At 47.3% G+C, this 27,807-nt stretch overlaps 2 protein-coding genes across 14 annotated transcripts in view; both read right to left on the reverse strand.

Moving 5' to 3' along the window:
- LOC120955001 (leucine-rich repeat flightless-interacting protein 2) overlaps window positions 1-26,824 on the reverse strand; it is a 30,483-nt gene extending 3,659 nt beyond the window's left edge. Inside the window, exons 1-10 of one of the 13 annotated variants that reach the window (XR_005751779.2) lie at window positions 26,524-26,824; window positions 24,331-24,544; window positions 23,876-24,054; window positions 19,990-21,750; window positions 4,932-5,159; window positions 3,549-3,851; window positions 3,059-3,422; window positions 2,795-2,947; window positions 2,521-2,705; window positions 2,011-2,281 (exon numbers count right to left, since the gene is read on the reverse strand). Coding sequence is in view for 12 of the 13 variants with exons in the window: in XM_040375480.2 (XP_040231414.2) it covers window positions 2,521-2,705; window positions 2,795-2,947; window positions 3,059-3,422; window positions 3,549-3,851; window positions 4,932-5,159; window positions 19,990-20,367 (1,611 nt within the window). In the remaining variant the exon portion in view is untranslated. Of the gene's footprint in view, window positions 1-2,010; window positions 2,282-2,520; window positions 2,706-2,794; window positions 2,948-3,058; window positions 3,423-3,548; window positions 3,852-4,931; window positions 5,160-11,532; window positions 12,345-19,989; window positions 21,751-23,875; window positions 24,058-24,330; window positions 24,545-25,162; window positions 25,650-25,694; window positions 25,847-26,170; window positions 26,350-26,523 lie in introns of those variants that run through there. The other 12 variants (XM_040376228.2, XM_040375480.2, XM_040375649.2 and 9 more) reach the window with 12 other exon arrangements.
- LOC125907464 (protein TsetseEP-like) lies at window positions 6-2,000 on the reverse strand. The gene is made up of 2 exons (XM_049609961.1): window positions 615-2,000; window positions 6-374 (listed from the first exon to the last, which is right to left on the reverse strand). Exons 1-2 carry the CDS (start codon window positions 1,330-1,332, stop codon window positions 289-291), a joined length of 804 nt encoding a protein of 267 aa, XP_049465918.1. The 5' UTR covers window positions 1,333-2,000; the 3' UTR covers window positions 6-288.
- Window positions 26,825-27,807: the final 983 nt, after the last annotated feature.

A 27,807-nucleotide genomic window follows, 5' to 3' on the forward strand; every position in this document is an offset into this window, starting at 1 on the left:
TGTGGAGCGGGAGAGAGAGAGAGCGAGAGAGAATGCGATTAGTACGGGTGCACTGGCTGTTTGGCTTATTAGTATAGGGTCAGCGATATTAGCACGTAAACAATGGAACAAAACGATTGGACATCGTTTTTTTGCTTCTTGAATTTCCTTTTTGTCTTTCTTCCACGAAATTTTCTAAACGGTTTTTGATTCAAATCGGTCGGGATGATAAGTAAAAACAGGATCGAATGCAACACACACACACGCTTTTGAACACACTTTCTCCTCGCTTGCAGCGAATTATTGGATTCAGACGTTCGGACCCAATTCCGGAGTTGACTTCGGACCTGATTCCAGAGTTGACTTCGAACCCGATTCCGGAGTTGACTTCGGACCTGAATTCGGAGTTGACTTTGGACCTGATTCCAGAGTTGACTTCGAACCCGATTCCGGAGTTGACTTCGGACCTGAATTCGGAGTTGACTTTGGACCTGATTCCAGAGTTGACTTCGAACCCGATTCCGGAGTTGACTTCGGACCTGAATTCGGAGTTGACTTTGGACCTGATTCCAGAGTTGACTTCGAACCCGATTCCGGAGTTGACTTCGGTCCCGATTCCGGAGTTGACTTCGGACCCGATTCCGGAGTTGACTTCGGACCCGATTCCGGAGTTGACTTCGGACCCGATTCCGGAGTTGACTTTGGACCCGATTCCAAAGTTGACTTCGGACCCAATTCCGGAGTTGACTTCGGACCTGATTCCGGAGTTGACTTCGGACCTGATTCCGGAGTTGACTTCGGACCCGATTCCGGACTTGATTTCAGACCTGATTCCAGAGTTGACTTCGAACCCGATTCCGGAGTTGACTTCGGACCAGATTCCGGAGTTGACTTCGGACCCGATTCCGGAGTTGACTTCGGACCCAATTCCGAAGTTGACTTCGGATCCGATTCCGGAGTTGACTTCGGACACGATTCCGGAGTTGACTTCGGACCTGATTCCGGAGTTGACTTCGAACCCGATTCCGGAGTTGACTTCGGAGCTGATTCCGGAGTTGACTTCGAACCCGATTCCGGAGTTGACTTCGGACCCGATACCGGAGTTGACTTCGGACCCGATTTCGGAGTTGACTTCGGACCCGATACCGGAGTTGACTCTGGAGCAGATTCCGAACGTGACTCTGGAACCGATTCCGGAGTCGGCTCCGGAATGGGAATCCACCCGGGGATCGCAATTTGCTCCGGTAACGGAATCAGTTTTGACTCCAGAAATGGAATTAGCTCCGGAAGGAGAATCAGTTCTTGAATTGAAGTAAGAAGTTTCAGAAGCGAAACCAATCCGGGAGTCACCATGAGAATAGGTCGTTTTACAAGTAAATTGGGAAGATGCCGAAACCGACTCCGTTTCTGATTTCGGAGCCTATTCCGATTCCAGAGATTCCGGAGATAGTTCCGGAACGGAAACTCGATTCCGTCGAAAACTTCATTTTTCCCATCACCAGTTCAGACGTTTGCGCAAGCCGATCGGACGCTTGCAGTGTGATGTCGGTCTCGCCTCGTGTTTGTGTCTTCGATAATCCGCTAGGTGGCGCTGCCATCGAGCCAACAAGCCCCAACCGTTTCATCAAACGCTTCAGTCGTTCAAAGCCGTCTAAACTAAATTTACAGCAGCAACCGTTGAGCACACTTGGTTCACGCCGGAAAACGGAAAGCAACACAACAGATTATTTAAACCAAACAATTATAAAAACAGAAGAAAAAAACAACAAACAAATGGGAGACGAAACTTGCAATGAAATATGAAAACATGAATGGAAACGGCTGGGACGAGAGAAAAACAAACACGGTGGGGCGCGTGGGAGCAACGAAGTTTTAGTAACCATTTTCCTCGATGCACGCAACACGATGACGATGGTTGTTTAGTGCATAATGAAGGTGAGAGGTTGGGAAGGTGGTAAATAACTTTCACTCTTTCAACACACACACACACACACACACACACGCGAAACGCTAGAAGAAAACCGGACGTACCAGGGTAAGGTCGCGAGACTGTTCATATGTAAAGAACAAAACTAGAAAGTGTGGGTGCAAAAAAGTGGCGCTTTTCCCCCTAAAATTGAGCTGAGTATGAATGAGTGTATGTGTGTGTGTGTTAGGGGATGAACAGTTGCGGTTGTACAGCATACAAACACACAACTAATTTGTTTGAGTATCGGAGTCGAAAGTCGAATGGTGCTGGCGCTGTGAGGAAAAAGTCTCACTACTGACAGTGACACTCGTCCCAGTATTGCGTAATGATAGGCTAAAAGCCCCAACGCGCCCCCCAACAATATGAGCGAATTGGTATATGTATATATGTGTGTGTTGTTTGTGATGTGTAGGCGAGTAAAAGAGTGTAATGGGAAGAAAACAAAAATTGAGTACAAATACACTTCGATCGGATTCTCCTCCACACTTTCTTCCCCGCCCGGGAGGGGCGGCAGAAAAGATCCGTGTCACCCTGTTTCCCCCCCGGGCCCGCTCGTTGTCAAGCTCGCTTACCTCGCGCTGCAGCTTTCTTCGCTCGATCTTCAGATCGCTCTCGGCCTTCTCGGCCGCCTCGGCCGTGCTCTTGTACCGGATCACCTGCGTTTCCGAGCGGGCCAGGCTGGCCTGCAGGTTCGCGATCTCCTGCTCCGCCTTCTGCAGCTTGTATTTATACTCGGTGATCAGCTTGTTGGCTTCGCCTGGTGAACAGAACAGACAAGGCAGCGGGTTAAATGATATTTGACCATCATACACACACACACACACACACACGCATCACGCTACTTACGCTGCGCATCCTCGTAATCGTCATCGACGAGCGAACCGTTCATGGAGGTGTACCGCCGGCCCTTGCTCTTAATATCGTTCAGCTGCTGCTGCAGCGACTGCAGCTCCGTCTGCAGCTCCTGCTTTTCGGCCGCAAACTTTTTCAGTCTTACGTCTGTGTGGGGGGGGGGGGGGGGGAATAAACAACAAAAAAATACATATAAAACTTTGCCGCAGAGACACGAACACGTGCAAAAAAATATAATAAAATAAAAGAAACACCCACCAAGGGAACCGGGCACGGATTTGAGCAGCTGCGCGTTATCCGCTGTGACTAGGGCGCGGTGCGCATCGGTACCGTCCTCGTTCTCCACCGTGACTATGACCAGCCCGTGCTGCTCGATCAGTGCGTCCCGCTCCTGCAGCTGGCCCTGGACGAGCTTCAGCTCCTCGCTCAGCTTGTCGTTGTTGCGCTTGAGCGCCTCCCGGTCGCGGCACTTCTCCCGGTACTCGCGCTGCAGCTGCGAGTGGGACTCCTCCACCTCCTCCAGCTTGTCCTTCAGCAGCTGTATCTGGTAGTTGAGCGAGGACCGCTCGTTGTCGAGCTGGGCGTTCGCAATCATCGCCTTCCGGAAGCGCTCCTCCACTTCCTGCCGAATCATAGAAAGGAAGTTAGTTAGATGATCTTGCAACAGGAAGCGTCCACTCTCTCTCTCTCTCTCTCTCTCTCTCTCTCTCTCTCTCTCTCTCTCTCTCTCTCTCTCTCTTTCTGTTACCTTCAGCTCGTGCCGTAGGTCGCGAAGGCTGCGGGCTTCCTCCTCCAGCGAGTCCTCGCTGTTCCGGCGCGACGACAGGGCGCTGCCGCGCGTCACCGCATTCTGCGCCAGGATGCGGCTCGACCGGGGCGTCGTCGCGACCAGCGCGGTCGCCGGCTCGGACAGCCCGATCGACTGCTGCTGCAGATCGAACACCCGGTCCGCCGTCTGCTCCAGCTCCTTCTGCTGCCGCTCCAGCTCGCGCATGCGTATCTCGCGGGCCTCCGCACGGGCCTGGCGCCGTGCCGCTAATCGTGCCTCGGCCTGGGGGCGGGAAGCCAAGTGCAATGAAAACAGAAGAAGTAATTAGACACATCGCATCAATACACACACGGAGATATGTTTTCCCGGAGGCGTAACGAAGATTAACACACAAAAATGGGTGGGAGTAGACGAAGAGTGGACAACGTTTATACACACACACAGAGACATATATATTAGCGATTGCAGCGACACATAATTAATACCTCCTTCCCCTTCCTAAAGAAACGAAGTACGACTACGCTGGGACGTGCCTGGCACGCGGCTGTTGGTTCGCCGGCCATTTTCCCAAACCCGATCACCAGGCCGGCTCGAACCCGATCGAGCGCGTCACAATGCCAAAGGTAAGCTTCCCGCTTGCAGAGAGAGAGAGAGGGGGGGCGAGTAACCTGATCGTTATTTTATTAGAGACACATGATACGACGACACACCGGTTGTTGCGCAATGCAATGTCGCCCAACCCTCTTGGCATTTTGTGTGATAAAATAAGAATGCAATTTTTGTGTTCAGTGGCTCAAATTACTGTCCCGCTTTTTGCGCCCCCACTGTCAAAATGAAACATAGAGAGAAGCGGCGAATGATGAGATGAACAGAACAAAAAACAATTCAAAACATAAAAGAGGACGCAGAAAATAAAGCATACAGGGTTTTCCTGGGGTTCTTATGATTGTGGGACACTTCCTTGACTCTTTCTTATGGGAATTGAACTTCATACGTTGGAAATTGAAGTCTATGGCACCCTTGTTGGACAGGCTGCTTTTGAAATTCCTATTGAAATTGAAATTAGATTTGTCCAACAAGGGTGCTATAGAGTCCAATTCTGGTTACATTTAGTTCATTTCGCTTAAGGACTCAATAAAGTGTCCCACAGCTATGATAATTCCTGGAAAACCCTGTAAATTTGAGCAGGTTGGCAACATACACAAAAAAAGCCGGACAATGTAATATTCTTCTACCACCAAAGACAAAACACATACACCGGGGTACACGGTCCCAGATGTTCCGGAAGTCCCGGTAGCAACAGATGACCAGCCACCCAGAGCTGAAATTGATTTTGAAAAAAAAAACCCCACAGACACCTACAATGTCGCTGGCCCGCTCGAGCAGCTCGACGAACGCTTCATCCTCCTCGGAGCTGAACTCGTCGCCGGTGTGCGACACGGACAGCCGATGGTACTGCCGGTGCGGTTCGTAGCCGCCGTGCTGGTACTGCTGCTGCTGCTGCTGCTGCTGGATGATCGCCGCCCCCCCATCGTCCGGGTCCTGCAGCGAGGACGAATCGTGGTAGCTGTCGCTCCGGATGCTGCTGCCCTGCTCGGGTGAAGACGAACCATCATCAGCACCACCGTCACCACCACAGTCGGGCGCGTCGTCGCCAGTCGTGCAGGAGTACTCGCACAGCGACAGCTCACTGTTTGCCAGCTCGTAAATGTCGCCCACACTGCTGGCGTTGCTCTTGTGCCCGACAATGACGCCACAGTCGACCGTCATGGATTCGATGATGTAGCGTTGCATTTTCTTGCTTTTTGTTATATGAAAACTACACTACAACTGTAATACCGAAACTCGGGCACCCTCTCTTGGCCACAAACAAATTACACAAACTGTTTTTTTGTTCTATTCTCACACACACAGACACACAAAGCGCCCCAAAAAAATGACAGGAGCGGCGTGTGCCAAATGGAGTGTACACTCTGCCACACTGTGCGCACTTTGATTCCCGAAAGAACAATGACACACACACACAGAGCAGTGCTGTTGATTGAAGGACGGACCAACAGAAACGAGCGAGCAACACACAGCTCGCCGTCCTATTGTTTGTGTAACACAAAAGCGTGTGGCTTTGTGATTGATAGCAGTGGCACGAGAAGTATACGTGAGCTCCACACACACACACACACACGCACACGGTTAGAAGTGTTTGGCACAGTGTGTGCAGTGAACGGCCGATGACGACACTGACGTGTGACACAGCTCGACAAACACAGGGGTCCACCACGGGCTTTTCTTGGATCAGGGCGGCAAGGGCCACTGTCTTTCGCAACTATTAGCACACACACACACACGCACACACGCTTCCCAATACGTCCGGGAGTGTTAGAAAACCGGCCCACACACTAAAAAGCGCACACCGACCGTACCGCACCACCGTACGCGCGCAGACTGCGGGCGAGCCCAGCGCGCACTTCCAGGTAGCAGCGATCGGGTAGCGCAGGTTGCGAGCGAGCGAGACAGCGCTAGCGAGCCATTGCGAGAGAAAAGGCGGGCGAGCTTATGGGCGCGAGCGCGCGCGCGAGTGAAAGTGGGTACCCATACAGAGGCGCCGCACGAAATGATCCAGATGGGCTGGAGAGATGCACACAGCGAAAGAATAATGTCAACCCACGGGACAATTATTGCGCACGGCGCAAAGTAAACATTCCAGCCAGATTAGATCAGTGGGCGAGAGGGAGAGCGCGAGATCGCTCGCCTATTACAGGGAAGCCCCGCGATACGACTTTATTTGGGAACGGAAAACTACCGGGACATTTTCACTGATCGGGTCCAACAACTGTCAGATTCACTAAAAAAAAAACAACAGGCTTTATTAAGCCTGCGCTCTGGCACCAATCGAACATTGAAAAATGTCTGGAATTTGACGGGTTTGAGATAAAGTTTGTCGTGCTTGCTCGAAATGTCTATCGTTGCACGCCTCGATATACGTCATCACTAGACACTAGACAGCTGCACAACAAATGTGTTTTTCAATCGGAACAACGCAAAATAAAATTCTCGCCACGATTGATCAGCTGTCAAATTCATGCGCATGGTGAAGCCGTCCGCCGATTAATCCGAACCCGGAAAATCGAAGTGCTACTGTATATCGAATAAATGTCAATATCGACATCGTTTATAACAGTGGTTGAAAAGTCCACTAGAAGTCAATTTCGTGTATTTTAAATAAAACAATTTAACAGAATGCATTAATTTACAATGAAATCGTGTATGCACTATGTCAAAATCCAAGTTCGAGTAGGTAGAAAGTCTTCATAAATGTGTATGTAACGATAATCAGGAAGCAAAAATAAAACTTCAGATACAGAGTTATTATTGCGGCCCGAGAAGAAACCGCATATCTCAGCTGTCCGTGTAAGTAGTGTTACGCGGTTTCCAGTCAAAGTTTAGCTAATTTTCGGGTAATTTTGAGCTGTGACTCAAGGAATTGCTAAATTTGTATAAAGATAAAGCGCCGCGTATCTTGGGGACTACCTGTATCAATTTCAGCTAGATGACAGCTTTAACCGTAGAGTTGGCAACCAGATTTACACACGTAAGTTGGCAACCGGCATACCCGGGTATTCCACACGTTTTGATACAAAAAATTAATGATTTTCATAGGTAAACAATGCTTTCTATATTTTAATGTTGTAAGCAAGTAATGCCGACCATATATTCTCTTCTATTTCATTTATTCATTTAGTTTATTCATTTTATTATAAAAATAACGGTCAAATTGAAATTTGGAATCGCTTGAATTTGACTCGAAAATAAGCACAATACGAAAAGAGGAAGAAGAGAAACGTCATTCTCCTTACAAAATGTATGGAATACCCGGGTATGCTGGTTGCCAACTTACGTGGTAAAGTTTAAAAAAAATCAAAATAAAATACTTATAGGCTGTTTAAAATTACAAATTATGCACCAAAAAATCAGAAATTAAAAGTTGGGAGGCTACGGAAAATTTCAGGTCAATAAAAGCAATGAATCAAAAGTTATTGCAGTTTAAAGTTAAAAAAAATACCCGGGTATCCGGTTGCCAACTTAAAGGTTAAACTGTCAACGTCAAAATCGTCGCATCTTGTTTGGGTCGTATCTCGAGAGTCTCCTGTAATCCTCGTGAGTCCCCTGCCGTGGGGCGTGTTGGCTTCCCCAAGTGTGCAAACAAACTTCATAGCTCATATAGAAAACATTGTCTTCCCACTCGGGGCGTTCAACGCCCATCTTTCCCCCGTTCCGGGCATCGTTCCAGATGCAATTCATTAGGGCAACCTTCGGCAGCCAAAGGCCGAAATCCGCTCCGTGGGAAGAATGCTCGTAAGGCGCCGCCGCCGCGCGCACAGCTGTCGAACGTTCGGGACGCACCGAAAAGCTGACGCGAGCTCGAAGTTAAGGACGCGATGAATGGGAGCTGTGAGTAAGATATTACGTCAATCATCAAATAAAAGCAGACGAAAAGAGACCTCGGCGCGAACCAACGGAGCTGGTGACACAGAGACGCGCGCCCGCAGTGTACACAAGGTGGAAAGGGGAGCGTCATAAAATATGACTAACAAAATAGAAGGCAACAAACAAAAAAAACAGGAACTGCTAGAATCACAGATCAAGCCATTGAAGACATCCCTCCCTCCAATGTGATGGCAATAATGAGTGGTAATATAAAAGAGCTATTAATTATAGCTGACACTTTATTGGATGTGATCAATTCTAGGATGTCGCTAGCAAGCTTTAACAAACTGAAATCCTAGAGAGAAGGAAAGGTCAATAATACCCTCGGCGTCTGAGAAACTTCGAAGTACGTCAGCACCCACAGCAAGATGCCTTGATGGAAAAAAGAGAGCGAGAAAACTACAATCCTCCTCAGTTGTTTACAAAAAAAAAAAACAATAGAATTTAAAACGAGCACACCAGACCCCGCTGTCAATTGGTCACGTTCTGTTTAGCAAAGGCCCGGCGCGTCGTGTGTGCGTAGAGGAGCTGCCACAAACAATAAGCCTCTCTCATCTATCTATCTCTTTCTAGTCGTATGAACAAGTTGAACAATCAGAACAATGGCCACGGGAAAAGGTGAGAATTGTTCCCACGGAATAACAACCAATTCCAGCCAGTTTTACAACAAACTCAAGGTAGAAACACATAAATGCTAACCCTTCTCGTCTTTATGAACGGGTGGTTGGTGGTGGATAGTGTAGGGAAGGTTGACAGCAGATTACATGCTCTGGTATTTTGTGCGCTTCGCACTTTTAGAGCGGAAGATAGATTGTTCCTGAACTGATTGCATATTCTGAGACTTGGCAAAATTGTGTACAGTTAGCTCTCTGTAGTCTACAGACCGCAATGGGTCCGCTTGAGGGTATGAGAAGTTTATACGCGCTGGAAGGAGATAGAAGATTTAGTATACTTTACCATACGTTGTAAACGCATATCTAACAATTGCTCTAGGAAGCTGCGGGTACGATTGCAGAATCTAGCTTAGTTTCTAGACGATATCTTCGTATCAAAAATAGAAATCATGAGTTAGAGAGCGCAACACTGTACACGTCATGGAATCAGCATATACGGAGCTAAAGAATTGCAGGTTTGAGGGACCTGAATGTACTGGAATTGATCGAATTATCAAGCCTGCAGACTATGTAGAGAGAGAGAGAGAGAGTTCACTGCCAGTTGAAAATCCAAAGAACAGTAGCACAGGCGAGATAAACAAAAAATGGTGCGATAACGGGCATCATGCTTCTGAGCTACCGTCCAACCTTGCGCCATCATCGAACGCCTTTCGCCTCCATCGGTGGAATCCAGATAAGCTAAATAAGGCATCTGACCGAGCTACTGGGCGCGCGCATCCTAGTTTCCACACATCGCCGCATCACGTAGCACGCTTTGCTTCCGAGCCTGCCGTCTGTCTGCTGTGCTCACATCGCTAGACTCATCAATAGTTGCGCGTTCTCTCCGACATGCCACCGACCCAAAGCTCGATGCTTATTTACATGCTCTATTAACTCTCTTTGCGTTTGCGAGTCGCTAATGTGTGTAGTTGTGTGTCTTCCCTTCATCTTCTTCTGTTCGCTATTACATGCCCATGCCAGTGCACTTTCTACCGGGTGCCGATATCAAAAGGGGGGGTTCGTGTTACTGAGAGGGCCGCCACCAGCGCCTCTGCATTGGGAACAGCATTTGCTAATCGGAGCGAAGAACCAAACTACCACAAAAGGGCATTAACTTCGCATTGGCATCGGATGGACGGTGCCAATGCAAGCCTAAGCGTCTGATCTCGTATCGCTGTAAGCGTTTCCCCCCTGAAACTAGGTGAAAGTGAAATTGACTAAACGACAGCTTCCTATACCGTGTTTGTATGAGTGTGTGTCTATTGCAACTAGTTTAGCTGCTTGGGACGAGTTTGTTAGCCTCGGAAGTGAGATTATGTGACTCTAAATGTGTTTTTGCATATCGTAACCACTCTCTCGGTAAGAAGAGATCATAACCACGTGAATGCTTATTGGCAGGGTTTCCCTGCAATATCGCACGACTGTGGGTGGCATCAACACGAATCAAAGAGCGTACTGTCATATCCCTTCAGGGTTTCTTTTGCCTGTTTTGGACACTGCAGTTCAACAATTCGAGAAAGAGTTGCTTTGTGTTGGGATAAAGAAAGAACCCCGTTGCAAATGCAGTGTTACAATGTTTCCTTTTCTTCTTGTGGTATCCAACAAACCCCAACCGTATACAGTTCGTGCTAGGGGAAGGATTGCTTCAAATGGGAATAAAGTCACGTTCGATTTGATAGCCTTGGTTCGCCTCTATCTTGCTGGATGCTCGGTCCCAGTCAGATGATAGTAAATCCTACCGTGTTTTTTTTTATCTACTATTGGTGTATTGGACTATTGGTACTATCTACTTGTGATCAAATATTGGTCATCGAAATGACACTAATATCAACCATGATAGTTATTGTTGGGCTTGGTAATAACAAAATCAGATCGATACCGTATCCTATCAGGCCTATTAAATAGCGTTCGGCATTCGAGAGGCATTCACTCAAGCGATAGCAATTCTTCAAACTACAAATAAAAACTACCAGGCAAAGATATTCCTTGAGCCAATGCTTTACCAGGTTTGTGCGAGCTACGCGAGATCATTCACAGTTATCACCCGTCCAATTATTTCTTGAAAATGAAGATCTTCTTTCAGTCTTGATCTTCAACGTAAATCTTTGCAGACTGATATTTCAAGTTTCAGAGCTTTATGAATTTGAAAACGTTCATAAGTCTCTCATGGTTTAAGGGCCTTGATAGATAGGATAGGTTTAAGAGCCTTGTATTATGAAATAATCCGTATCATGAAATATAGTACCAGTGGTTGCTTTTGGTGGCTTTAGATATTCACGAATCTTTTGGAATTCAAACATCTTTAACGATGTACACATTCTTGGAAATTTGGAAATTTCAAAGATCCTCGGTTCTTTTCATGACGAAAATCTTTTCTTTTTATATTTACGAAAGAGTCATCAAGCACAGCACTTCAGCAACAGCATCATGTTATATCTCTGAATTACTGAACCATAAAAACTACTTCGGGACTAAATCATGTGACGCGTCCAGCACGCATCGCAGAGTTAGCGATTCTGGTGTATTGCACACTCATCCCCTACACATTCCAGACCAAAGGTTGCAAATTATGCATAAAACTAGGGGAGAACGAATGAAGTACGCACTCGGATCATGCGCCTTTCGGGCAGCCGAATTGTCAACACGTGCGGTGCAACACAGCACGGCGCTAATTATAGCCCACACGCCGACAAACAACGGAGACGTACATAAAATGAATAGTGCCCCATTCGTTGCCAAAACACAAACCCCCCCCCCCTCACCCCCACCCCACCAGAGCCTTGGCTTTTGCCATGGCTTTGCCCGTTCTGCACACTGTTACTCACGTAGCGCCAGGTTCCCTTGATGGCTAATCCTTTCGGCTGACCGGCAGCCTCCAGCTCGAGACAGTCGCTCAGCGACGGTCCGCACTGGTGATGCTGCACCACCAGCTTGCTGGCGAGCGACGTTTGCTGCGGCTTTAGCTGAACCATTTTTTTTGGCTTCCTTTTTTCCTCTTTTGCTGCTGCTTCACGGAAGAGCCTTTTTGATTGAAGATTGAACTGGAGGTTCCAGGCACACGCTACAGACCCGCGGTCCTTCTGGTGGTTTTGTGCGAATTTCTACCAACTTGCAAGTGTACTTTTCATCCTAAAAATCGAGTGACGTTCGATCGGCTTGCCTTAATTTCCGCTTCCACCCACCAAAACACAAGAACAAGAAGCTTCTCTGCTCTACCAAACTGTGTTCCACGCTTTGCACATCACACACCACACACTATCGCAACGCACCGAGAGCTGTGCTTCACGCACGCGGCACATTCGTCGATTAAGCCAGCCCTCTGCACGCACTTTGAGCTTAAGCACGCGGTAAAGCAGCTGACAACACGGCAACGGCCTATATGTGCGTACGCGACGACGTTGCGCAGCATCCGCCGTTCGGTGCGTTTCTCTCTCCTGCCGACAGGGACGACGGAGTTGAATGGTAGCGCGCGCGTGCGGCACGTTCGGTCAACCGGGAGTGACTGTGGCCGACCCACGGTTTGCCGATTGGCTTTTCCACTTTCCCCCGTCTAACAGAGCGAAGAAGAAGAAGGAAAAAAAGAAACACTCGCGCAAGGAGATGCATTTCCGTTTCGAGCCGCGCGACAGACAGACAGATCGCCCCCGGGACGGGAAGACGCTGCACGGAATGGACGGCAGACGAGCGTGATGCTCTCTCTCTCTCTCTCTCTCTCTTTCGCGGTGTGTCTGGCGGTGTGCGATGCGGATTTTGTTATTTTTGGACATCCGTCTGAATGGGTCGTGCGGCCGACGCTACCGCGTGTCTTAACGTGCCAAGGGGTGCTGCCGTGTGTGTGTGTGTGCATCCGAGCGGCACAATAATGCGTGTGCAGCATCTTGGGAGGGTGTGAGTTGCTTTTTTTGTTCTTGCTTTAGGGGCGTTGTATTTGGCACTCTTGCTGCATGCACACACGCACGGGAGAAACGAATGCAACGGCATCGACCTTGCGCTTGGCCGGCATGATACCAAGTGACGGCTAGGCGGACGGCAGCGGCTAGGCGAACGCTGCTCCGGCTCGAAGGACTAAAGTATGCAGGGTGTTTCGCTAATGTTGCGAATGCGAGAAAACAATATGGTAGTAGAAGATTATATTTTTTCTCGCATTCGCAACATCAGCGAAACACCCTGCATATTTTGGTCCTTCGAGCCGGAGCGTATGAGACATCCTTACCAACAAGTCGTTGGTTCAAGGCTCGAATGAATACTCCCCCGGCCACCCCTCTTCATACGTAGGAGTGGCGGTTCTGTATAGATATGTGCAAGTTGAGTGAGTGATTTGAATCGTTTAAATATTATTTTTAATTACTTCACGTTCACTGATCGCTGATCGGCGAGTCACCTCAGCAAGTGAGCCGAATCACAAAGGAGATTAATCACAAACGAGTGAGACACTACGATGCGATGCAGGATTTGCATGTCGCAAAAGAGTGATTGAAAGAGAGTTGAATCCCTATAACTACTCTTTTACTCTGATTCAACTCATTCAAAAGAGTGATCGTCAGTAGATGAGTGTCTACTGAACTGTTATGGATAAAACTATAATATTCAATAACCATCCAGAAGCAAGATTCAGAAACCCAAGTCGGAGCAAGAGGAAGAAAATTTGGATTATTTAAAATGCGAGAAACTTAATAACATTCACAAGGAACTTTTTCTCTCCATTAAACGAGTAATAATAATAATAATAATAATAATAATAATAATAATAATAGTTTTTGTGCTATTTAACACCACACAAAACATGATTAAAACCCATGGAACGATCAAATGTAAATCAAATATGGCAACGAAGCTCCTCCAACCCTGCAATTGAACCATCGATTGTTGCATTTTTTGTCATTGGAAAGAAGGAAATTACAAAAAAATATATATATAACGTTAATAATTACTCCGGAAACTAGATCAATGTATTGCACTGTAAATAGAACTATCTTTCCTCCGCTCCGCGCAAAACGCCCGCCCAACCTCACCGGTCCAACGTCCCCGTACCGCCCGACACGTTAATCACAAACTGCACGGGCAGTACGTGGAGGTGTGCAGTACAATTGTCGTGCGCGGAGGATGCGACACCATCTGTCAGCGGGAACACCGCTGTCTGTCTGGTTTTGTCTTGCCCGCAACCCCCCCCCCCCCCTTCCTTCAGGCTCCAGCGGCTCCTGCCAGTGCCGCGCCGGAACCGGATCGATGCGCGCGGAACAACCGCACGTCCCTCAGGTCAAGCGTCGGGCGCGGTGATCTATCTTTAGCGCTGCGAATCAGACGCACCCGCGATCGGTTGTGCGTGTTGTCTAGCCGCCGCGTGTCAATGTATCACACACCGCGTTGCACGCATTTGGATTTTTCCTCTTTCCGGTGGTTCCATCCCCCCATCACACAACCGGCAGACAGATCACTCACTCACTCACTCGGTACATGCCGATTGATGAGGCGAGGGCGCCGCCATACGTCACCCATACGTTGGGGCGTCTAACGCAAGCCCCGAGGGTTTGTTCCAGGATAGACAAGAGCATTCTTAGGCATTCCGTTGTAGTCTTTTTAAAACAATCCGTAGCTTCCGCTGGTTTGGCCGTGTTTTCCTTTCTGTTTTGCGTAATTGTCCCTCGGACAGGCCAAGACAGAGCAAGGGCGCTGGAGTGGATTGGGGAAGAGCCACAGAAAAGTGCAACATAAACACGACGCACAGTTCAGCATACGGGGAGACGACACAGGCCACAGGCTCGGGCGCAAACCATTCCTTCTCGGAAGCCGAAGCGTTTTTTTTAATGTTCGTCCCCCGAAGGGATGGGGCGACAGCAGTGGTTTAATTTTAGCCACTTTTGCCGTAATGCGTACCAAGGGGTCGTTGATGTCGTCGAGCACGGACGCAACTGGCAGAAAAACCCCCTGCGTACGTGACTCCGCCAGTTTGTGGGATTTCTGGAAGACGGCAGACACACATTCCAAAACCCGTACTTCGGAACTCATTGCAACTCATTTCATAATATCTCCCTGCGTGTAAGATGCGCAATCGGCATCATCGGCAATGGGTCACACCTTTTACCCGGGCTTCCGGGCCCATTGAGGAGTCACGACACACGGTGCGGCGATGGGCATTACTGCGTCGCTGAAGCGTGTCACCGGGGAAGAGAGGGAGCAATTACAAAGCATTTTCCCTCCTCGTGGTGGTGGTGGGTTGCATTGTTTTTCTCGTCCGGGGAGGAAACATGTCAGTCAATCGTTTTCCATCCCGACTCTCGCGCGCACACACACACACACACACACACACACACATCGGCGCGGCTGGGGGAGAGCGATACACGTCGGCGACAAATGTGACAAAGATCGATTGATCGTTTGCGCGAGACCCGTGTGCCGTCTTCGGCGGAGCGGTAATATCCTCAGTGGTGTGCGGGAAGGCCGCCCCCGAAGGGAGAAAAAGGGAACCAAAGGAAAAGACAGCTGAGCCCCGGCCGGGATTTGACGCGAGTTTTCCGGTTCCGCTTTGGATTTTCGCTGCAACTACTGGGGGCCAGCAGTTCAACCCCTTGCTGTGCTGTCTCGGGTCGAAGTTGCCGCTGTTGCTAAGCCATTTCAGGGTAGCCCGGGCGCCTTTAGCAAACCTATAGTTTTGTCTCGCTTGCCGGGGGCTGCTCTCGGGTTGCCCGTCCGACGAGTTCGGGGTAATTTGTAATTCTTCCGCTCGCGGCGTACAACACATCCGTCGGTAGGTTTCGAACGCTTCGCGCTCTTCAACCAGGCGAGCGAGCCGATACTTCCGGCTTTTTGTTTTTTTGGAAGGAGCACTTTTGTTCCTAAAAAAGAACAAAAGTGTTAAAACGAAATGACTAAGTGCGGGGTTATTTGTTTTATAGTCACTCATTCGTCGTCGCTCGCCGTTACTATTTAAGAAGATCGGTTGAATCGATTTGAATTGAGTTTTAATGCTGCAGAGTAAGATCTTCGTGAAGTCGATGTCATTTGAAACCAATACGAGACATAACAAAATATTTAGGAACAGAACGTTAAATTTAATAGTGTTGTGATTGATGAATCTTTCGTTGAGATTCGTTCATACGAATCTTCAGCAATGAGTGATTCAAATCTCGAATCGAACCTTCAAAGACATCAATTCATAAAGATTCTTTAATCTCCAAAGATTCATGAATCTCTCCAGGTTCATAAATCTCCAAAGAGCCATGAATCCTTGAAGATTCATGATTCTCTGAAAATCCATGTATCTTTAGACACAAAAGATTTTAAAGATATTGAATGTGAGTCGGTCCTTTGACTGTATCAACTATCAACTCGCACGGGTTAACAATATGCCCGTCATGGGTTCCAGTCTCGAATGGACCTTCTCTCTGTAGCAAGGACTGACTATCCGGTTATGTGTCGTAATTGCTAAGAAGAAGTCACGAGAGCCTGTACATAGATTGACATGATTCGTGGTAGGTCGTTACGCCAAGAAGAAGAACAAGAAGAAGTTCAAGCTGAAGGAATCTTTTGAGATTCATGAATCTTTCGAGTTTGATGAACTTTTGGATCTCAAATGGAAAGATTCTTCAGTCTCAGATTTATTGAATAATATCAAAGATTCATGCAGATTCACGAATCTGAATCAGATACATCCAACAATAAAATGTAAATAACCAACATTCTGTAAGTTCATGAAGTGAATACAATTTACGATTAGCTTACAAGAGGCAGTAACAGTGTGGAGCTCATTTTTTTCCACTTGCCAAGAGCTCGATACCTGTTATCAATTAAATTTCGTGCGATACGATCAAGATACAGTTCTTATCAGATGATGCAGCAAACATCCGGTAGATCGCATTAGCAAAACCTTTTTTTTTTTTGCCAAACAATTTTGTTATCATGCAAGCATGCAAATGACGGTCCATTTTAGGTCTTAAGCTAGTGAGCGCTCGTTGTAGATTCAATTGGAATTCGATGAATTTTCCTATAACCGTTAAACATGCAACAGCATTTAGCACAACTATTTACCAACAACTAAAAGCCAGCCCATTCCTGTCCGATCCAAACCAACAGATGCTTCCCGTCCCGCGCACGGTAATTGAGTTTTCAACCAGAAAACCCATTTTTCAGCGGCAATAGAACGTCGAGTAAGAATAATGGATAAAGTCATCCAACATTATCTCTCCCCCCCTCCCCCTCGTCCACAATGAGTGGTGAAAAATCGTACATTAAATAAAGTTCCACCCGGGAGACCTTTGGGCCCAGCAACAGCAGCCGGACGAGTAAGCCCCAGTGTCCCCTAACCCCAAAAACCCAAGGTAATGGCGTGTAATTTTTCTTCCCAAACGTTCAACACGATTACGCGGGCCGGGTCGATGCGCATCGCCCCCTTCTCCCAAAATCACTCCCCGATCGAACGGAGACCATTTTCCCGCGTTACGGGGCCGATAATTGCTGTCACTCGCGTTCTCGCATTACCCCCCAACGCCTCTACGCGCCTAAAAACAGTTGGAAACCCAAATCCCGAATCTATAAAATCAATCGCATCGACGGTGGCGATGGAAGAAAGTGAAAGAAAAGACAAATAAACGATCATTACCGTCCGACGACAAAGCCCGCGCGTTTTCCGTCTGCTTATTGTTGTTTTGCAGGCAGCGGCAAAACAGAGGCCGGGGTCCGGGTGCCCGGAGATCAGTGGTAATGGGATACGGGGATCCGCGGTTCCGAAATGTCAACGCACCCCGCCAGAACGGGAAGCGCACGGGGCAAAACCACGTGTACCGGTGTACCGACCTTACAAGCGATGAGCTCTTGTTTCTCCCAACAAGGAGGAAACACATTTTTAACGAGCTGATCCAATTGCGCGCCGTTGCCTTCCAGTTGCAGCCGAGCCGACATAAAAAAATGCATTTAGCGTGCGCGCACAGGCGGGGCAGAGCATGTGGGCCCAGCTGGAAAACATCCGCCCTACACACACACACACACACACACACACACACACACACACACACAGACTTCTGGTTGCTGCTTCTTGGTCCATTAGCGCGGGGTTTGCATCCGGTTTGCGAGGGCAGCGCGTGTTGTGTGCGTGTGTGTGTGTGTGTATTGGCGGAAGTTTTTGGGTGGAAAGCCGGCCTAGGGTTTCTGGCCACTACTGCTGCTGCTGCTGGAGACGTGCAGGCGGCGGCCCCATTATCGGTCGGGATGACGAGAGTGATCAATAAAGTTCTCGAGATGACACGATCCATTATGCGGACTAGTAAGACCAGTGGTTCATCATAGTGGTTAGAAGCTCAGCATTAGGGGGTTTGAAACGATTCACAGCTTCGTACAAGTACATCCTTTCGATGTTTCTCGCTTTCACGCTACGTCCAAAACTTCATTCAATTACGTCAGTGCTCTCCAAACTTTGTTTGATCACAGACCCCTCCCTTCCATTGTCAGCGTTACTTAATTGATTGATGAGGCCTTATCATAGCTCTGATCATTAGATAAGTGTCATAATCCAAACCATTTTGTACCATCTTAGATTCGTAGCCAATATTTTGATGTTCTGTCCTGATAGGTGCTTGTGCAAAGAAGATACATTCTTCTTCGTTAGACTCCACCTGGTCCAATCAAAAGACTATCTAAAATATCCAGCAGCCGGTTTCATGGTACAGTCGTCAACTCGCACGACTTAACAACCTGCTCGTCATGGGTTCAAGCCCCAAATGGACCGTGCTGCCATACGAAGCACTGACAATCCTCCAATGAGAGGTAGTCCAAAAAAGTCAGTGAAAGCCAACCCCACAAGTGGGTACAGGCAGGCCTTGACCGACAACGGTTGTTGAGCCAAAAAGAAGAAGAAGAAAAAGAAAATATCCAGCACCCAAAAGATACACAACATCTGAGTTTTTGATTTGTTAGTTTTACTCGAGGACACGTCTATTTTATCAAGAACCCCGGCATCCTCCTAGGCATCCTTATCATAGCCCTGATCATTGGACATTAGTTGTATCATTTATGATAAGGATGCCTAGGAGGATGCAGGGATTCTTGATAATTTATTGAATCATGACACTTCTAAATGATATAACTAATGTCTAATGATCAGGACTATAAGTGTCATGATCCAAACCATTCTGTACCAGTTTAGATGCATAGCCAATATTTTGATATTCTGTGTTGCTAGGTGCTTGTGCAAAGAAGATACATTCTTCTTCGTAAGACTCCATCTGCTCCAATTTCCAGACTATCTAACATATCCAGCACCCATCATCAGAGATTTTGATTTGTTAGGTTCATTCGAGAACATTGCTATTTTATCAAGAATCCCGGCATCCTCCTAGGACTCGACTCCCCGGTCAAGATCTTCTCCCGGAAGGGTATACGTTTCAATAGTTCAATTCCTTCTCGGTACTCCTTCGCTAGATCCTTAATTTCTGCCTGCTTCAGCTTGTAGCCTGGCAGTGGTGTATATTGCCCGTGTCATTGTAGATCTCTTAATTATACCATAGTTCATACGACATGACTCAGGACCTGACATGCCTGCAGGACCGCATTTAGTTTCCTATGTAGTGCAAGGCTCCAGGAATAGTTATGGGTTTAACAGGTTAAATCCGGAGACGGTTCCCATCCGACACAGACAATTTCGGATCCGACTTCGGAAGGTAGATATGTACGTCCAGCATTATCCGGAGACGTTCAGAATCGTCTGCAGCCGTCCGGAGTCGACCGAAGCCTTGGAAATAAAGGTCTTGACAAAGCCTTCGACAAAAACCACAACAAAATGAAATCTCTGCTCACAAACACATGGCTCCTGTTGACTCCGATCGACTCTGGACGACTTCTGACGCCTCCAGATGCCTCCGGACGCATTCAGACGACTCCGAATCTGGAATTAGTGGTGGTCATTTTTCCGGTGTTAGAATCGGTCTAACAATAGTCGGAGTCGGATCAGAGCGGTGGGTGCGCTCCAGAGAATACATCATTATCCAGGATCTCCCTTTATCCACTGTTTTTCATCTCTGTAGACGTTCAATAGTAATAGTAGCACGACTCAGTCGACGCTTTGGAGGACCTTTCCCAAAAAAAAAGAGAAACCTAAAATCCAACCCATTTCCCAACCCAAGAAGTATCTTGCCAGAGAGAATGACTGAAACTCGGAAACCCCTCCAGTTAATCTAATGTGTACGCCGCTTCGAAAGCCAACTCCTTCATTGTCTCTAAACGCAACAAACGAAACCATCCGTGTACCTGTCAGTGGTCGCCGGGTTGCGGGTTGTCTGCCCTGTACGACTTACCTCCTTTGCGATCTGATCGAGCGCCTGATCTTCGGCATTGATGCGCGAATTGCCGCGACGCCTGCCGCCGGCACTCGGGCTCTCCATCCTGCCGCCGCCTGCTGTACTACCGGTGGTGTGTGGCGTCGTGTTACTCGTGTTACTACTGTTGGTGGTGCGTTTCTGTTGTTGCTCCTGCTGATCGAGTAGGCCAAGAAATGACGAAATGCAAAAGATAAATGTTGAAGTCGTGTGCGCTGGTGGTGGCGGTGTTGCTGTTGGCGCTGGTACGCCGCGGTGTATGCCACCGGGGCCGGTTGATGGTGGTGGTGTTGGTGCACGAATACTCTGCACGGTGTGGGAACGACTGGCGCACGCACCCCGCCAGTCCAGTAACATCCGGCCCGGGGGAACACAGGGGCCACAAAGAAAAAAGCACACAGGCCGCACGCGCGCGCGATCCCGTTTCTTCGCGATCCGGTTGCGAAATGCGAATTTAAGAAATGCTCTTCGGGCCGCTCTCCGACGTTCGATTGCTGTTCACATCTGTTCACATCTGCGGCACAACAGCACGGGCTCGGCTTACGTCAACAACAAACAAACAAACAGCAACAACGACGAAACATAGAACAAACAGAAACCCCGTACACACTGGCTGGCCATGTGCGCGCGCGGCCACACAACCACACGCACGCAACGGAACGCACGCTCGGTCAGTTAGTTGCTGCGGGTTAACTTGTTGCCGGTGTGCTGCATTTTCTATACTTAGCAGCGAGCAGTGCCGGCGGGGCACGGGAAAGCACAGGGATTTACTATTTACTCAGCACGCGGGCGTCGTGCGGGCGGCGCAGGCCATGATCACTAGAATTTGCCCTCCCGGACGGCCTGCAGTTTGCGCACACGGAGCACACTTCTCTCCCTTTATCAGTTGTTTTGCAAATTGAGGTTACACACATACACACAGTACGCACGATTTTGTCGTTTTTTGTTTTGTTTTTGCCGCTCCTATCGTCTGTATTTTTTTGTTAAAAGTTGTGTTTCAATCAACGGGGGGGTTTTACATTTACATCAAAGAAGAGCAAAACAAACAAACAAAAAAGGGAACTCCTAACCCTGCTCAGATTCAAAACCTATATCACAACGCTTTCTGTGGCGCTAGCAGGGCAAACGCGGTTGGCTGCTTACTGGCTGCGCAAAATGCAAACTTTTTCTAAAATATAATACTTATACTATATATATAAACACTGTACACGCTTTTTCGTACTATAAATTGCACTTTCAATTACATTAATACGCTCATAAATACACACAATTACACGCACACACACACACAAACGGGAGACGGCAAAGCGTGGGGCTGGGGGAGTAGAAAAAAGTGTGTGGTGGTTTGGGGCGTTCCGGCTAAATTTTACATCGTATGATCCACATTATACGTGGGTGTACGCGGTCGCGGCGCCGGTTAAAAAAGTGTTTTGCTGCTTGCACTGTACACACTTACACGCCACCCGCTGGGGGACAGGGGGGGGGGGGGGACGGAGGCGGGCGGTTGTATTACAAAACAAAAACACACACACGTAAAAGCGAAGGTGTAACAAAATAATCAATCTCTGTCCCTTGGAGCCAGGTACGCTCAGGCTACCCAAAGCGGCCAGGGGCGTGTTTGCGATCGCGCGCGCGCGCGCCAAGTCTGCTGTGCGAACGATGTTCCGGTTGCGAATTTGCGAGTTCAAACTGTTGCAGGGGGCGCGTTTACAGTCCAGCGGCAACGACACGTTCACACATCTGCACGGTCGCGCAGCACAGTGGGCAAGTTTGTTGTTCCGCGTTTGCAAAGGCGCGAGTTCCAATCATTTTCCCGGCGTTCCGGGTGTGTGTAAAGGGGCAATGATGATGATGATGATGTTGTTGATGTTGATGTTGTTCAATGTTGTTGTGAAGCGTGTTGCACCGACAAAGGGCCGCCGAGTATTTTTGTTTTTTTTTTTTTATGAAAGTAAGAAAGAAAATATGGGAAAGAGAATGAGTTTGAGTGTAATTCCCTGTACACGATTGCGAAGTGCTGCTGCGCGGCTAGGGGGTGCTAGTATGGTGCAAATGTGATCGCGGCTGCTAGTGCTAGTGTATGATTTCCAGCACCCGTTTCCAAAGGGTGTGCAACATTTGGTCGATTTGAGTTGAATAATGCGCTTGTACTGTATGATTCGGTTTTCTTGTACTTAGAAATTGTCTGCTTTAGAATATAATTGTATTATGCTTTAAATACTTATGTTTACACAATAATGCTGTAAAACAGAGGTACAGGTATCGATCAAATTACAAATTGCAATGTTGATTTATGCGGCGAAAACCTTGCAGACGTCTTGTTTTGATGATGGGCACATTTTGCACAATCGTAAATCCATCGTATTTTTGAGCACGTGAAACATACACTAATACCAAATTGGTTTTAAGCGATTTCAATTAACGAGAATCAGCTCTTGCATTGAAATAAGAAGTTTCAGAAGCGAAATCAATCGGAGAATCTCCATGGGAATGGATCGTTTGAAAGTAAATTTTGATTCTTTGTGGCTATCAATACGTAGCATCATTGGACTTAAACGCCTGTCCGGAAAATATCCGACGAAATCTTCATTTTTTTCCCATCACTAAATTAGTAACGATTGCTGTCGGTGGCCAGGAACGTAATGTAAATCGGACGTCCATCAAAAGTACCTTTACAGCAGGTGCTAATTTGAACTTTGACACCTCTTTGCAATGCTCAATTCAAAGCGCAATTTCTTCTGAAGCTTCTTTGAATACAATTTTAAGACCGTCTTCCTTGCTTTGCTATTCCAACTGAAAGGTGCCAAAGATATTGCTACCCGCAGAATTTAGTCAACATTGTTCACGCATTTTTAAACATCAATAATTAACTGTATTCGTAAATTTCAGCCGAATAATTAAAACGAAAATTAACTTTATCCATTTGTACATACATGTAAGACACCTAAATTACGCGCAAATCCTTCAAATAAGTATTAGGCAAAGCGAAATACAAAATCGAATGCTACAAAAAGAAAGCATTCAACAACCACAGTGTCTTGCATAAAAACATATTTGGGCTCCTACGATTGGATTTTAACGAAAAGTTGCACTTTTAGGTGGAATACAGAACAACTGATAGAACAAAAAAAAAACCTTTTAGTAAGAAGCTGCCTTTTCTGCTTTTGCTAAGGAATTCTAAGGAAAATGTACCTTCTGTTAACGTGTATCAAGACACCCCTCCCCCATGAAGAATGATTCAATGGTTTTGGGAGGGAAAACAAATAAATTACTAGCACGTTTAATTATTCGAAATGTTGACAATTTTGTTATTACAACGAAATTATTCACATCATATCATTGCTCCTCACTGCTGTTGTTCAAGCGAATTGCGAATTATGCCATCCTAACCATTAAAATCTACATAAATTGCATTGCATTTAATATTGAAAAGTTCATAACGACTTCCTCAATCTTATTTGGATATTTTTTTTTTAACAAAAAAAGACTCGTCGTTATACATACACGTACATGGGACGGTAATTTCCGTTAAAATAACTTCAACATTTAACAGGCTTTTCTTATTTCGCATACATTTATAAAGCACACATTCAAGATCAAATTCGACCAAATTTGACGGCCCTCCTAACGAACCCCCCCCCCGATAACAACTGGATGATTATTTGTTTGCCCGATTGCTTAAGCACTATCCAGACACTTTATCTACACTCAAACAAAACACAGCTAAAACACGGCAAATCTCTTACTTAACGCCTCGCCGTTGTTAAATGTTACTGCGGGAGGGCGAAAGAAATAAACAAACGGCCTACGAATCGACACGCAATTATTTTACCACCCACCGGAGTGTTTGTATGTGTGTACGTACATTATTACGCTTTCTTCGATGACCCATGGTACCACCGAAGAAGGAAAAAAAACCCGCCTGTTCGAGTACAGCAGGTTCAAAAACTTTAACACGCGCTGCTCATTCGTTTCATGGAGAATGGTTTTTGCTCCGCGGATTTCTTTAGCAGCAGAAAGGGACGAACGATGTGTTGATGACCACTGCTGGCCCAGTCAGTATACGTACCGCAAAATTTGTGAATGATGAACAACAACGTAAAAAAATAATAATAAAGTTCCAGCAACAAAATTCAAAATGCCATATTGTGATCGTCGTCGTCGTCGGCGTTGTTGTCGTCGTCGTGGTCAGTTTCGAAAACGATGCGATGCGTGACATTATTAGCAACATGAAATGATATTTGCAAAAAAAAAAAACGGAACAAGATGAAATTAAAACTTTAACACCCATGCCACCCTTTGTCGTCGTCGCTCGCTTACCTCGTTTGGGCGAAGGGCACTGGGTGCTCTTTTCGTAAAGGGAATGCTCTTTTGAGTTGTTGCGTTTTTTTTGTATATGCCGCAAATTTCCCCCTTTATCTTGCAGTGCTGCAGCAGACCAGAAATAATTAAAAAAAAAAACCAAACGCAGCTGCGGCTTTATTTCTTCCGTCCCGAACAAATTGGTATGCAAAAATTTGTCGCCAATCAAATCCTAAAAAGAAAAAAAGAAAGAAAAAACACAGGATGAGAAGAAAATGAAAAACTGGTGTGTTAATGTTTGCATTCCACAGAAGAGAAGGAAAAAATCCATTTGCTTTTCACACATATTCGCGTAAAGGTGTCAAATGGTGTCGACCACGGCCAAGCGCGATGGGGGTGGGGGGTGGAACACGATTTTATGGCAATTGATTGTTGAAGAAGATGGGGCGGCGGCGGCGGCGGGCGATTTGCTGCTGACTCACAGGAGACTCACTCCCCGCACACACACACACACACACGCGCGCGCAGGGACCAAACTCCCGGTCGAATAAAAATATTCCCGAAACAATTGAAATAGCCGCTTCCCTGCCCCGCTCTCTCTCTCTCTCTCTCTCTCTCTCTCTCTCTCTCTCTCTCTCTCTCTCTCTCTCTCTCTCTCTCTCTCTCTCTCTCTCCTCTCTCTTCCCCCCACCGCGTGACACTTTCTGTGTGCCAAGACGGACGATGACGACACCGACCGACCGAAGACAGGGGGCCGCGGGGCACTGGGGCCAGGTGGTTGAGGGATGGACAAACATTGATCGAAGTGTGTGTGCTGCTGCTGCTACTGTACTCGCGTGCGCCCGCTTACGTGTTTGCCAAAAATGCTGTAAGAGGTGGGAAGCGACCAACCCGCACTGGTGACACCTTTTGGGCACTGCACGACGACCTATGGGGACACGACCGAACCGCACAGAACCCGGAACACAATCAGATGTTTCGGCCGCTCGGCTGCTGCTGCTGCTGCTGTCCACCCCGTACGTACGCGGAATAGTGTTGGAGGAGGGGTGGTGGTGCGGGCAACAGCAGCAGTAGTAAAAACACACACACACACACACACACACACACACACACACACACACACACACACACCACTACACACAGCTTCCGATTTACGCTGCTGTTTGGTACGTGTGCGTGCGTGCGTACGTGCGTGTGTGTGTGCGTGCGCGCATGTACGAGCGTGTTGGAAGCTGCTCGGTGGCCTGTATATGTGTGTGTACGAATTTAATGCGTTTTGTAATGATGAAAGGGGGTTTTTTTTTACTCTTCTCGTTACGCTGTCTTTTCATTCCATTTTTCTGTCAACTTTTCCATTGCTTCATCTTCATTTAATTGCTCACTTGCGGCACACCAGCTCAGCCCTTTCACAGCACACACAAACACACACACACACGCACATGTAACAACCACAGTGTTCTTATCGAGAACCTTCGCCTATCTTCTTACTGTGGCCGCTTCGCTTTTTGGGCCTAACTTTGTTTTTCTATATCACATACACATGCGGGACGGGCACACTTTTTCTTCTTGCTCTTCTAGAGGGTGCCGCGAGGACCCGTGGGAAGGAAAGTACGACCCAGGAAACGTACGGCTTTTTATCACGATTCTAAAACGGTACACACTCACACATACGCACACGTGCGGGGCGCGCTATTTATTCGCCTGGTATTATTTTTCTTAATGTCTTTTGATAGAAGAAGGCTCCGTGGTTTGCTCGCTCGGTCTCTCTTTCTCTCTCTCTTTTTATCTCTTTCGCTCTTGCGCACATACTCCGCCCAGAGTTAGTGGACCCAGAGGGTTTTGCAATGAAAAGTTTCACCTCCGAATCTTATTTTTCCGCTGCGTCCTGTTTTCCCGGATGTTGCTGGTGCTGGTGCCGCAACAATGGCAAGTGGTTTTGTTTCCTTCTTTTGCCTTACCCTGCTTCAGCCGCCCGACTGTCTTCAGGCCCGTTCTCATTCATCTGGCGTTTGCAAGAGTGCACAGTGCGAGCTAAGCGAGCGAGAGAGTGAGAGAGAAAATCCACCCGAGCTGCTGCGGAGAGGTTGATTGCACAAAAGCTGTGGGGGCCTCTGCTGGCCTTTCGACGAATGGTCCTTTCTTTTTTTTTTTTTTTGTTAGCTTCTGACCCGTCTTTTTTTGACTGAAATCACTGCCAAACGGCCAACTTACCCGTACGTTCTGCACGTGTGCGCGAAGGTGAACGGGGAAACACGGGACGAGCGACGGTACGCGCAAACACGGCAAAAACAAATGCCCGTCCGCGAAATGGGTTCGATTTTTTCGTCGCACACCTTTTTGGGACTCAGGTCATTTAGGTTATGATTCTGCCCACAAACACACTCGCGCGCGCACACACACATACACACAGGCGCAAAATGTACGGGCCGCCCGTACGCAGTTACGCACACAGCTGAGCAGGGCGCACATTGACGGCGCCTGGGAGACGGTGGTGTGCGTGTGGTCCCGCTGCGTGTACGACGGGCGACGGGCGCTTGACGGAACGCGTACTTGACGAAAAGGTTACTTGACGAAAGGCGGCGACGGTGCGGTTCGAGCAGCTGGACGAAGTTCGAGCAGCCACGCAACGGCAACGGTCACTGCTACGGGCACATCCGGCCGGGTTTTCAACTAGCTTTTGTCTTTTAGAAATATTTTAATTGAACGAAGGGTGTCCTAATCATGGTAAAACCGGGTCGTTAATTCTTATTGTTTTATTTTCTTTTCTTTCGTCCAAATTAAATCCCCTTCAAAATTATACAGCAAAATTGCATGCGGTGAAGGTGTGATCTAGTGAAAACCTCAGCGTGCATAAGGTTGGTGTCAGTGCTTCATTAAATGTGATATTATTGGACTGTGAAACTTTAATTTCGGTTTTGACAGCTAATGTCGGAGGTGTGATTTCGTCGTTCGAAGGAATCAAATTTTTCTGATTTGAACTCATTCCATTGCATAAATAAGCGAAAGGCCACGGGAGTGACAAAATGCTGACAAATTTTTCAAAATGTGAGCTTTTGTCACTTTTTTGAGCTTTTGTCAAAATTTTGTGACCTGGAGCAGCCAGGAAAAAAAAGTTGACAAAAGTTGACAAAATTTGACGTTCGTGAAAAAGCGTAAACAAACAGCTATTTGGCGCAGTTGTGACCCATTGTTATGATAATAATGCTAAAATGCATGATTCTAATTGATGTATGTACCTAGTTAGTGCTTCTTAAACAAAATATCGATGATATTCAGATGTTGGAGCTTTTTTTCGCACTTGTGTATGTTTTTGGTGCGGCCACGAGAAAAGCTCTTTTTTGCAGTTGACAAGCAATTTTGACAAAGTTGAAAATTTTTTCAACATTTTTTCAGCTCCGTGGCCACGCGCTAAATCAATCGAAACAGCACTTCACAGCACTGACACCAACCTAAGTGCTCGAATGTCATATCTCATGCATGATTGAGGATTTCAAA

Source organism: Anopheles coluzzii, chromosome X (assembly GCF_943734685.1).
Source record: "Anopheles coluzzii chromosome X, AcolN3, whole genome shotgun sequence".
NCBI lineage: Eukaryota > Metazoa > Arthropoda > Insecta > Diptera > Culicidae > Anopheles > Anopheles coluzzii.